Source organism: Alligator mississippiensis, chromosome 1 (assembly GCF_030867095.1).
Source record: "Alligator mississippiensis isolate rAllMis1 chromosome 1, rAllMis1, whole genome shotgun sequence".
Lineage (NCBI taxonomy): Eukaryota > Metazoa > Chordata > Crocodylia > Alligatoridae > Alligator > Alligator mississippiensis.
Genome location: NC_081824.1, coordinates 120293377 through 120306492, shown reverse-complemented (window position 1 = coordinate 120306492; position 13116 = coordinate 120293377). Strand labels below are relative to the sequence as shown.

The 13116-nt window shown below is 43.7% G+C and overlaps 1 protein-coding gene across 7 annotated transcripts in view; it reads left to right on the top strand.

The window, feature by feature from the left end:
- NHSL1 (NHS like 1) overlaps positions 1-13116 on the top strand; it is a 290566-nt gene that overhangs the window by 109530 nt on the left and 167920 nt on the right. For 2 of the 7 annotated variants that reach the window (XM_019479590.2, XM_019479588.2), the window contains exon 1: positions 8965-9691. The exons of the other annotated variants lie outside the window; for them this stretch is intronic. In XM_019479590.2, the coding sequence (XP_019335135.1) occupies positions 9487-9691 (205 nt within the window). In that variant the 5' untranslated portion in view covers positions 8965-9486. Of the gene's footprint in view, positions 1-8964; positions 9692-13116 lie in introns of those variants that run through there. 7 annotated transcript variants of the gene reach the window in all.

The following is a 13116-nucleotide window of genomic DNA, read 5'->3' as shown; positions in this document are numbered from 1 at the left end:
TTTTGCCCTAGTCCAGTCTAGTTTTGGGAGAAGAGCCGTTGCTATTTATGGCTCTGTCTCTCCAGCAGGGATGCTTCTCCTTCGACAGAGGTTTTATATTATGAAGCCACAAGTACAACCACACCCACCAGAGAAGGGCTTTTGTGGAAATTGGTGCAACAGCTGAGGTTGGGATGGCAGTGTCTTAGATGTGGGACCTGCTGGTGAGACTGGAGGACTATGGCTAGAAAACAACAATCTCTGAGCCCAGACCACTAAAATAAATTATTTATTTTACTCAGGCATGCATGTATGGTGGGGGGGAGGGGGAGGTAGCAAAGTTCACAGGAAAATGTTGCTAATGCCAGGATAATTAATCTACAGTCCTAACTAGGACTCTGCATGATTTCTTATCAGTTCAGTTCCATGGTTGTATAGTAGTGCATTGAAGCTCTTTATTTTCTGTTGGTCTGTACAAATTTTAATGATACGACCCTATAGTCATTTTAAGTGTAGAAACAAAACGCAAGAAATCCTTTTGTCCAAAGTTAAATTCTTGCTCTTTTATATATAAGCATGATCCAGAACTCTTTGCTGTTGGCCTTGGTTTTGTACACCAGGCATGGTGCCTTGTTTATTTTTCAACATGAATGAAAAATAAAAATATGTGGCTAAATAATAGAGAACAGTGAGTTGTTTCACACTGCCACCTTGTGGTTTACCTGCTTCTCATTTCCTTAGAGTCGTGAAGTTTACTCCATTGATTCCAGAAATATGACTTCAATATGACTTCAGTTGGTCAAAACACAGATGTTAATAAGCTTCTCATATGGAAGGTAAAGTATTTTTGTAGTGGAAAGCAATCCATAGTTCTCTACCCCAATTAAATATTTTACTTAAATATAAAACAAGATTTTTTCCCCCCAATGGGGGGAAAAAGGCTCGTCATCTTACATTTGCATATAAGAACCTCATTAAATACATTGTCTATCATTAAACTACTGCCAAAAGCAGCATGTGTTCAGCAATAGAAACCAACTATAAAATTGATTTAAATGCAGCCAACATTGAGCATGACTATAAAACATAAGGCCCATATTGGGTAAACATACTGATGGGAACCTACCACAAAAATAGGTTAATGCAGCCTATCTGAATAAGATGTATGATAATGCCCATTGCATGCAGTTCCCCTCAGTGGGCATGTCTACATGTGCCCCTACATCACTGTTGTTACTGCGCTGTCATTTAGTACTTCCTTTTGGAAGTACTAAAAATGGCATGGTAACAGCCTGTACTGCGCTGTCCATGTGGCATACAATTACTTCTAGCTACCATATCACCATAGTGATACACTATACTGAGGGAGCATGTTGCTATCATGACATAGCTGCAGTGTCATGGTTTTTGCCCACCAACATTATGTCATCATAGTGGATTGCTACGGCAACGTAGCATCACATGTGGATGTGCCCAGTGCCAACTTTTTAAAGTCATAGTGAGCCACTACAATGCATACATTTCAACTTCCTCTTTACTCCCACAGCTGAGCTATACCCTTCTTTCCCATTTCTAGTTATTCCTGTTTCTTCACTAGCCTTACTAAACAGGGCCTAAAACAGTTCACTCAGAATCCTTCCCTTACCCCCTCTCTCAGCTAGTGGCATATGATTAGTGTGTCCCCACCCTCCATGAGCTGGAGCCAGACCAGGTAGCCCAGTACCTCTTCTGCATATACAATTTTGGAGCATCCCAGGACTTGTGAAAAGACACCCAGTTCCAGACATGAGCGGGGAGCTACGTAGCACATGGATCGTTTGTGCGGAGTATCTGGAGTACACATACATACCAAGCAGTGCTGAGCTGTGGGGTCAGGCTTGAAACGCTGTTGACTCTGCTGGGGCCCAGCTCAATGAACTATATGGTAAATCATGAGCCTTTTTGCTTTGGACTAGTATGCATAGTTTGTACTATGTATAACTAGGCATGAAAGTGTTGCTTAAAGTGGATTTATGGAATACCTTGCAGCATTAATTCTGAATGAATTTAGTCTATGGGTACCCACAGTAATTTGCCTTTGTGCAAATTTACTATACAGGCATGTTTATTTCAAAGTCAGTGTTTTCAGATTTACCTCTTGCTTCCATGTGCTCAGGGAAAGCAGGGTATGACAGTAAAGGGTGGGGAGAAGGGCCCACAGAGGGAAGAAGTTGGGGGGACAGAGGCTATGGGGTTAACTGACTCCCCAGGTTTATTTTCCCTGCTGTAGCGGTTGGAGGGGGACAAATTCAATGCAAACCTCCAATAATTGAATTCTATACCTGGAATATTGTAAATAATTTATACAATTTCCATATATAAAATCTAATTATTGGGGGGTCATCTTGTATTTGAGTAAGTAAGGTATATATATTTGGTATGAAACTAAATATTTTTAGTGTTCTTTCCCTTATATAAACATCAGTAAACTCCATGTCCTTTCCAAGTGAGGATACTTACTTTTCTTTTAAGCTGTTATTGTTTGATGTTGGAAATAGATTTCTGGGGAATTTTGCTTTTTGATCAGTTTTTTAATTTTCTCCTGACCGTTTCTGTTCTTAAATTTATGACTTTTACCAACATTAATCAGGCTCCATAGGCCAGATCCTGTTCCATCTGTGGGTATCTAAATGCAATCATATCCCCCAACCCTATTTGTCTCTGAAAAATTGTCAATGCAGAAGGTTGCTGGGTTGTCCCATTGCCACTTTTTGTGATTTGACTGTTGGATAGCTAGATACTTAAGGGTATTAGGCACGTAAATGTTCAGTTGGTAGAATAGGGTATGGCCCCATAGTATTTGAATTCCAAGCACCTTTGGAGGAAAAGTTTTGTTTGGAGTAGAACAGGCCCTATCCCAATTTCCTTCATGCATTTAATGCAAAGCAGGAGTAAATGGGTTGATATAGCTGGCACTTCACTGATATAAACTGGAAGAAAGTAGAGGATCAAATCCATTCTTTCCTGTAAATATAATTTTCTCAAAGAGAGAACAAAGGGATGGTGCCACATACCTGCATGGGAAGGTCCGCAAGCCAAGAGTGGCTGTGCTGTGGCCAGCCAGATGAAGAGCTGGGATTTTAATGTCTCTGGAGGCTCTTTTTTAAGTCTGACAGAATTAGATGCATGTGTGAGATACCCCAATTAAAATATTGATTTCAGTATAATTATCCTTGGTAATGCATTAATTTGTGACAGGAAAATTGTTAATGAAACATAAGGTTTCAAAACAGAATTTTCCATTGTAATTCAACTGAGATGACAGAATTGCCTACTGAATTGGTCATGGGTCTGGGAATTAAGAGACCTTGATTACTTCCTTGCTTTGCCACCTATACCATCTGTGATCTTTGGTGCCTCATTTAATCTCTGACTCTCTCCTCTCTCTCCCTTTGTCCAACTTGTCTATTTAGATTGCAGGCGCTTCCCCTTCCTCCCTTATTGTGCAATTGTACAGAAACTAACCCAGTAGGCCTGTGATCTTGGCCAGGCCCTCTAAGCCCCTTTGGAATACAGGTACACTCTCTGTATTCATGCTAGCTGCAAATGACAGTGTTGGACTCTGACTTATGTTGTTGTATTACTTCATCTGTCTAAGCATTTTTATGCTGTTCCTTTCAAAATGGATAAATGCACCTTTACTCAGCAGACTGTTCTGGTTCTTATGGAAGGCAGTCTCATAAGCTTTTGTGCCAGTTATATCCAATGAATTTTCCACTTGTCTTCAAATGATTTTCATGGCTGGAGATGATCAGTCACACTGTGAGGTGGCTGCACTTAATAAGTTTGGAATTGTGTCTGAATTACTTTCCCATAGAGCAAACTCTGAACAAGTAGGGAAGATTAGTTTTGGCTGCCTGTTTTATCTTCCCAGGTGGTGGCCTGTTTACAGGTTCATAGTGAAGGGGTGAGTCTACAAACAAAACATATCCAAGGAGCTTTCAGTTTTATTTAACCTGAATGTCTTTGTTGCTGGCTGACAATGAATTCTTAATACCTGCAAAGAAATTGCCCCAGGAGGCTTCTTGCTTTGGAAGGTGTTCATTGACTCTTTGAGCAGTAAGTACTCCAGGGAACAATCCTTACGAATCCTGTTGGTTGCTGTCTAGGTGAGTCATCAGAAATGAAATTATAGGAAACATAGGAATTAAATTAGCATGTGAATTGTTCCAGAAACCACAGGCCAGCCAGAAACGGAGCATATCTGGGTTTTGTACTAAACTGACCTTTCTTTTTACAACAAATCTTTTTGTTTGTTGGCTGTAGGGAAACGTCAATGGCTTGAAGCCATTTGTGTGTGTTCACTTAAGAACTTTTAGAGTTCAATGAAGAATAAACCATAGCAGATACTTGTAGTTCTGGTAGGGTGAGTAAAAAAGTGTATTTTGTTTTTGTCCATCACTGTAAAAGTGAAATCTATATAAAGGGAAAGTGTATGTATATACACATTATGTATAGCTATGTATAAAATAAATTTGTGTGTGTGTGTTTACACGCATGTTATACACCCACACATTATTCTTTTTTGCCTTCAGCAACCTGTGTGGTAGAAAGAACTGTGACTCGGGGATATGATGTTTGTGTCGTTTATGACGGGGGGAAAAATAAGGTCTTCATTATACCAGATTTCACTCTGAACTGGGAGCTTATTTACCTATACAAACACTCTCAAGGAAGGAAAAAAATTATAAGATTGGAAAGCAATCTCTTTGACTAGAATTATGTACCATGGCTTTTCATAAGTGGCTCTTATATCTCACAGTACGCTTCCCACCTAAATTTTAGGATCTGAAAAACTTTTCCAGCTACTTGTTTCCATGTGAAAATAAGTTTTGGAGATCAGCATACTTGTAATTAAATGTAGAACAAGTTACTTTTTTCTTGGAACAAATTTTATATTCCATCTAGTGATACAAGAAAAATTTTCTCCTTTTTGTGTTGTGATGGCTGGTTCTGAGTTTACTATATTAGTTATTATCAGGAACGCTGCCACTAAAATATAAACAGGAATACTATGATGGAAATGATCATATCACAATTGGTTAAAATGTCTTTCTTTTCCTGCAGTGAAATGTAGAGGTATTGGATCAGTATCAATATAAAGAAAACTAGCTGTATCTGATATTGGCCCAATGAATGGGGTTGATGATTTGGCCAATAAATGTCAGTGTGCGCGCTCAGCCGCAGCGCAGCACTCGGGCGGCAAGGAGAAGAGCAGACAGCATGGAGAGCTGCCTCCAGCTGCTAAGTCTGGTGTGGTGGAAGGGGAGGGGGGGAGGAAAGGAGTGTGGGGGGTGTCAGATTAATGCCCTCTGCAGTGAGGGAGGGGGCAGGGACAAGCACTGCCTGGGTGGGGTGGGGGGAGGGGGACAGAACTGTGGCTTGTGGGAGAGGCATCTCCCACTGCTGTTTGCACTCTGGGAGGGCACAGGTGGGGGCATATGCCCCATGACTGTGTGGGACAGGGCGGACTGCAGCTGGGGCTGCGTGGGGCTGTTCTCAGCGGGGGCTGTGCTCGGAGTGGGTGCTGGTGGCTCTGGGAGGATGCTGCATCTACCCCAGATTTTGCTGTCACTACCAGCTGCCTAGTGCAGCCCCAGTTGTTCCTGGTGCATGGGTGGAGGTGGGGCATTGAGCCTGCCCTGCCCTGCGCAGATCCAGGGGGCACACACGCCCCCCACATGCCCTCCCAGGGTGCAAGCAGCAGCGGGAGCCACCTCCCCCCAACAAGCCGTGGCTCCGCCCTGCCTGGGTTGATCTGCCCCTTCATGACCCTTCCCTCCCTCCTCCCCTTCCACCACACCGGACTTACCAGCTGCAGGCAGCTGTATCAGAAATTGGACAGGTATCGGCAGATATGCCTCCTTAAATATAGGCTATTGGTATTGGCCCCAAAAATCTCTATCAGTGCACCCCTAGTGAAATGTCATAGCGATGTGATAACCAATTTTTTTATAACTGCTACATCATTGCTTTTCACTTTCTTATCTCACCTCATCTCATCTTAATAGGGCCTGTCACATAAAATAAATTTTTCCAAACTTCCAATCAAATTCTGAGGCAGCATCATGATGTAAAGTCAAAATATGACCCGCGGGCTGTTGTTTGTGCCTGCGGGGCTCCTAAAAAAATTTAGAAAATTAATATTTATCTGTCTTTGGTTCCTGTCAAAAATGACAGGAACCAGGGGCAGTAGGACCCAGGGAAATCCTGCTGGGCTTCTGCAACAGCAGGGTCCACCCAGCCCCACCCCCCCCAGCCAGAAGCCCCAGCAGAGGCTTCTGGCCTGGGACCATGTGGTTGCACCGTGCCAGAACCGCAGGTAAGGGTGCGGGAAGACTGTGGGCAGGGAAGGAGTCTGGGGAAAAGCGGCCCCTCCCCTGCCCTGTGGCCAGCGCTCCCTGCTGCCAGCCGCTTGTAGCCCATGTGGGGCTGTCCTGAGCAGGCACAGGTAGCTCTGCACGGGCTGTGAGCAGCTGCAGTGTGGAGTGCCGGCCACAGGGTGGGGGAAGGGATGCTTTTCCCGCTCTGAGCACCAGTTTGTAATCTGCCCCGCAGCCAGCCTGGGCCCTGCTCCGGTTCCAGGCTTGCCCGTCGGGGCTGCATGCAGCGGGAGCAGCTACAGTCCCCCTGCTTGCTGCGCTGGGCAGAGTTTGCTGCTTCTGCCCGCCCAGAGCTCACATGCTGGGCAGCCCAGAAGCGGCTGTGACAAACACTGCCCAGCGCGGCAAGTGGGGGGCCGCAGCTGCTGCCACCACGGAGCAGCCCCAACGGGCAAGCCCGGAGCCAGTGTGGGGCCCAGGCTGGCAGCAGGGGTGAGTTACAAGCTGGTGCTGAGCACGGGTTGGGGGGGGGGGGAAGCGGCCCCTCGCCCCCCCCATGGCCGGTGCCCAGTGCTGCAGCCCTCATGGGGCTGCCTATGCCTGCTCAGGAGAGCCCTGCATGGGCTGTGAGCAGCTGCAGCAGGGAGCGCCAGCCACGGGGCAAATGAGGGGCCACTTTTCCCCTGCACTCAGCCCCAGCTTGTTCCCTGCCAGGGAGCAAGGGGTCGGGGCCTCATGCTGCCCCCCACCTGTATCACAGGGCTGGGGGGCACTGGGAGTGTGGTGCCCACCCTGGTGTCCCTGGGCCAGCACTGGTGGGGCCCAGAGCAGGGTGGCAGAAGTACAGGGTCCCAGTTGTCAGGGACTCTATGGAGCCTGGCCAGGTCCCCCTACTCCCTGCTGGTGCAGCCCAGCTCAGCTCCACTGACCCCTGCCAGCCTGTGCCCTGCTCTGTGCCCCACCGGTGCTGGCTCTGAGACATTGGTCCTAAGATACTGCGACATTGGTTCCAAGATGGTGAGCAGGGGGCAGGGCTACCCATGTGGCCCTTGACAGCTTGCCAAAACTGGGTAAGCAGCCCTTCACCCGAAATAATTGTCCACCTGGTGTAGACGCACCCTGTGATAGCTTCACATCTATACTTTCCCTAGCCTCCAGTTTCTAATGATTCTGGTGTAGCAGTGATGGCTATGGTTCTGCAGTTCCTGCTGGAGATATTATACAGTTGCTATGAAATTTAGACAGTATTAGTCATGGTAGTTTGCATAGTTTTCAGTGTTTTACAGTTGAATTGTCTGAGGCTGCATATTGAATCCCCAAATATTGCAAGACTCATAATAGGGTTACGAGAGTTGGCAACATTGGAATAGTGTGTTTGTTTGTTCACGTATTTACTTCCAGATGTGTGTGTATGTGCGCACGCGCACATATGCATCACCTCACAGGAAGATTTCAGTTTAAAGGCAGCCTATTAAATTATTTACACAAGACAGTTGGCCTGCCCATTGTACTGTGTTGTAGGAGCCAAAGGTCACTTGGCTGTGCCTAGTTGATTCATAAGGTAATCTGATACAGTACTTAGCTCTTTGCCTCCTAGTCAGTCAGTTAAATCTTATCCTTTTATTATGAGTCGAGTCAGAGAGCCATAACTTTTGGAAAACAGTGAAGGCTTTTTCAATGCCTTCTGAAGGGCGTGTTTAGCAGAATGGACAAGTGCAGGGAGGGCAGTGCTGTATTCCATGAGAGTATAAATCTTCCAAACACAAGACCCTGACATTTGACAGTTAAAATGACTATATTTTTTATGTCACTTGTTGTGCGCTTACCTCATTTGTATTGGCTTAAATTAGAACTCAAATGACTTGTTTCATGTAACACCCTTCAATACTGCTCTCTTTTCTGTTTGTTTCAGTTACTTTACAAAATGTTTGGCATAATCTCGGTTGCAGCTTTTATATCTGTACACACATTTTGTACACAAGTCTTTTGTTGACATGCAGCATCAGGCAAAATCCCATAGTTTTCATTCATGTTGTGATGTTTGGGTATTTTCTATTACCAGTCTCTGTTTCCTTGCCCTATCATCCTTTGTTTTTATCCCCCCTTCCCATTTTGTTTGCATCTCTCAACAGTGTCAGTAATCAGAGCAAACTGTTGGAATTGTTGTCTGACTTTTTATAAACGATATAAATTTAGCATTTTCACTTGCTAATGAAAAGCGAAGGTGGCAGAACATAGCACAGCTGTAGATAAAACACATTTGAAAACACAGATGCTGTATTGTGAGCCTGATTGCTGAAATTGCTCCTCTACACTTTTTGTTGTTGTTGTTTGCAGATGTATGAACTCAGACTTTTTTTTACACTTGCTTGTTTTCTTTCTTGAATAGATCTGTGGCTGTATAGATCATGGGAGGTGGAATATTCATGCAGTAATGGAAATCCAGGACTTATTTCCTATCGGTGTCTGCAGAGCTACACTTGAGTTTTTCTATTCCTGTCTACAAAGTTCAGAAGTTGCACTGCCTTTGGGCTCTGGCTCAGGAAAGGAGGAGTCGGCAGTCTCTGTGGCTGCGCCTTAGGAGAGAGAGGCTATCGTATTTCACTCTAATCCTAAGCGATAGCCACGCAGCCTGTTTTATTGTTAGGAGAGTCCTCTTGGAGATCTTTCACAAGGCTTTTCATGAAGGGAAAGCAAGGGTTGGTTGGGTTTGTGGATTACAGCTGCAGCTGCAAGGTGGTGTTTCTGATGAGGTGGAAAAGAAGACTGGATTGCAGAAACATTACTGGAAAATGATGCCAGGGAAAGGAGTGGAGCTGCGGTTTTGGTTGCTGAGTGGAGAATGGTGGAAATATGTACCTTGGTACTGCACTTCTGTACAACCCTGACAGGCTTTTCTAAACTACTGCAAGATGCTGCTTTCTGTTGTTTTCATGTCTCTTGTTTTATTTAGAAAAGTGCTATAAACCAGTCAACCTCTGGAGAATTACCCTGGCATGGTGACCCAGCTCTGTTGTTGTTGTTGGTTTAACCCTGGACAGAACTTGCATTACAGTATTAGCATTTCAAAAATCATTGTGAAGCGAACAGGAGGACTTCTGAAAGGGCTTCTAAAGTTTATGTGCTCTAATTGGCTTCAAAGAAAATGAAAAAAGAATGCACCTCAAGGTCTTTCAAACTCAAACAAAATGTAGGATCTCTCTCGCGTGCTGTAAGCTGGATAAATTTCTCATCTTTGTCCAGGCAGACAAAGAGGTTATTTCGTAGTGATGGTGAGCTCTCATCAATATGTGGGCAGCAGGTAGAAGAGGATGATGAGAATTGGATCTACAGAACCCAGCCCAGAGAAGGTGACCAAATTTTTATAACCCAGTTAACTATATTCTTAATTATAATTTCTCTACTATATTCCCTCCCCTTTCCCCTTCTTTATTGTGTCTAAAAGTTCACTTTCTCTGACATATTTGCATCTCACATGATTTGTGATGCCCATTGGGGTCAGGAAGCCTATTTAGTTGTTCATTTTTCTTCTAGAGACCTTCCGTTCCTATAGGTCTCGCCAAGAAATTTGTGAGCCCTATTCCCCTCTCCTTTCTTTCCCATGGTGTTAGTGCTGGCCTGTGTATTTCACCGTCATAATCTCAGTACAGTCTTGCAAAGATTTCCTTGGAGTCACTTCTTAACTAAGGGAGTTCATAGACTCCGAAATGGAAAAAAACCAAAACCCTAAACCTTTCCCTTCTCTGATAGGCAACATAATATTTATGCATGTGGTGTGAAGGAAGGTGTTGAAAAGACATCCTGGTCTTCCTACTATAGCAGGACAGTTTGGCACCTTCGTTTTTCTGCTGTGTGAGAGGCTGGAAACATTTTCCTCATGACGTATTGATGGGCCTGTTGAAAAATATTATGTGTGTTTTGTGGGGGTGGATAGAAAAAGTGACCCTCCAATACATACCCTCATAAGCAGCTTGCAACCCTACCCGTAACTAAGGAAAATGGGATTTGCTCTATAGAGAGGAGGAGGTGGGGGCTAGACTGAAAGAGACCCCAGGAGTAGCCAAGCCTAAGAATCTTCCTTTTGTAAAGAAAACCAAAGCTAAGCAACAAGGTTAGTGCAGAAGCTTCCTGCTTGCATGTGCATCTCCATTTTGTATCTATATCTATAGCTATAGAGATATATATCTATATCGATAGATAGATAGATATCAGTTCCTGTCCACGGTTTGCCGGTCCGCAATCTTAAAAGGTTGGGAACCCCTGGAGTAGAGCACAGATCTGTCTCTGTCTCTCTGAGATGCTGTACTGTTGTCAGTGCATTTGTTAGTCATTACCTAGTATATTGTAATATAAATATGCTAAAATTACCTGATAAACTGGGTGAATTGTTGTTTCTCTTATTCCTGGAAAATGGCCAACAATGATTTGTTACTAGAAAGTCTAGAGTGATTGACTTCTGCCACAGGGTGACTTGTACAACAGCAGGCGGGCACTCAAAGGACACTTGAAGTTCAGTTAATTTTATTTTCCCTTCCCTTTCTGGCAGCAGTAATGCTTGTTCCACTAGAGCATTAGTTTGACTTTGTCCAAGTCAGAAATAAATTGTGGTTTTAGTAAGAGTTTCTGATGTAGCTTCCTCAGCAGGAACACCAGCAAGGATGTGAACCGTCATGCTGTGACGCAAAGGGAGAACAACTGAGCATTGATTTGAGCTTTTGAAAACTGCTCTGTAACCGTCTCCTGTGTGTAAAGCTGTCACAAAACATTAGTTGGCTAATTTTCGTTTTTAATTGTTGGCAAGTTTGTGCCATGTAGCAATGGATGGTGGGCTGTATTATGATACGAGAGCTCCAGCACAGCTGCTTGCAAAGTTTTTGTTACATATTTATATTACTTTTTCTTACACAGACTAGCAATCCTTTAACACATGTTCATGTCAGGGCAGTGATGGGGAAGGAAACTATGCTGGTGGATTCATTGTGTGTGAATGTTGCTGGGCACATTTTTGTACACTCGATTTATGGAAAATAAAGCAATCTATTGTATAGAGCACAGAGGGGAAGATTTTTTTTCTGTAATTGGACAGCAAGCTGTCAAAGCTTGTTTCCTTTGTCATAACAGAAATTGCAAAACAAGGGTTTTTTGAGTGGGAAATGGACTAACAAAGAGGTTATATGGTGCCAAAATGTCCTTCACTTTCACTTAGAGACATCCAGTCAGATTGGATACTAAATTGTAATACTGTGTATGCCTGGCTGATAATTGTTAAGATCACAAATCAGGATATATGCTCTAGTTTGACTGGTAGTCACTGCTGAGTAAAGGTTTATGGATTGGCATGGTACACTCTTGCAGATCAGGACAGAGGTGGATTTCATCTGAATTGGAGCTGGATGCAGTTTGTCCATTACAAGCATTCTGTCCAGTGCTGTCATTTATGTATGCTTGTGAGAATACCACATAGCATTCAAGTGACTTCCAAGACCTGCCTTTTGTGCCAATAAACTGAAAGACAATTTATAGCACCTGATCCTTTTTAATGGTGATGTTTGTAAATTACATACCATTGGATAAGCACATTTCATGTTGCCAGCTTTTGTAGAAGTAAAACTTAGCATGTCCACCTGTGTCTGTCTTAAGTTCTGGTTTAATGTATTTGGTTCTAAATTCTAAGTGGACTATAGAGAAAAGTAGAATGGTTTATATGAGTGGTAAGAAAATGAGTTTCTTAGCATATGTAATCTAACTTGCTAAATAAAGGATGTCACTGTAAAAAAAGAAAGGGAAGCTGGCTAAGTACAAAAAAAAAAAAAAAATCCTCAGTTCCTAGAAACCTCATTCTTGTCTGCCAGCTCCTTGTCAGATGAAATGACCTCATACATCAATTCAGAATCCCTCCTTTCTCTTTCTTTAACTACATATAAGGAAGAGGGGTTGATAGTGGAAGGCATGGTATGCCTAATTCTTTCTCCTGGTTTTTAAGCTGCTTTAACTCCTTGTTGCACTGCCTCATGCTGCATTAGAATAATAGAAAATGTGGGTGGGAAGGAACCTCAGGAGGTCATCTAGTCAAACCCCCTGCTCAACCATCCCCAACTAGATCATCCCAGCCAAAGCTTTGTCCAGGCAGGTCTTAAAAACTTCTAGCAATGGAGATGCCACAGCCTCTCTGGGTAGCCTGTTTCAGTGCTTTAGTACTCTCCTGGTGAGAAAGTTCTTCCTAATATCTAACCTCAGCTTCCCTTGCTGCAATGTGAGACCATTGCTCCTTGTTCTGTCATCTGCCACCACTGAGAATGGTCTAGCTCATCCTCTTTGTTACCATCCTTCAGGTAGTTGAAGGCTGCTGTTAAATCCCCTGCAGTCTTCTCTTTTGCCGAGTAAATAGACAGCACAGCAGCAGATAGGGCAGAAAGCAGAACAGGATATCAGGCAGAGAGCACATGGCAGAAAACACAGGAAGAGATTGGGCAGAGAGCAAGAGTAAGGAGCAGAAGGCAGAGCAGAAGATTGGCCTTAGGAAGGAGATCAGAGTGACATGCGGGGTGGGTGCAGGACTAACTTTTGACACTCCTGCTGAAAAGGTTGCCCTCCCACTGCTATAGGTGACATGTTGCTGGTTTTCTACCAGCCAAATGGCTAATCCCCATTAACCTAAGTGTAAAATAATAGCAGTCAGGGGGATTAGCAGAGTGCTTCAATTTTTTTAAGTATATAGTTTTTATCTATGTTGGTTGGTTGGTTTCTAACTAGATATCAGAGAAGCAAATACTGG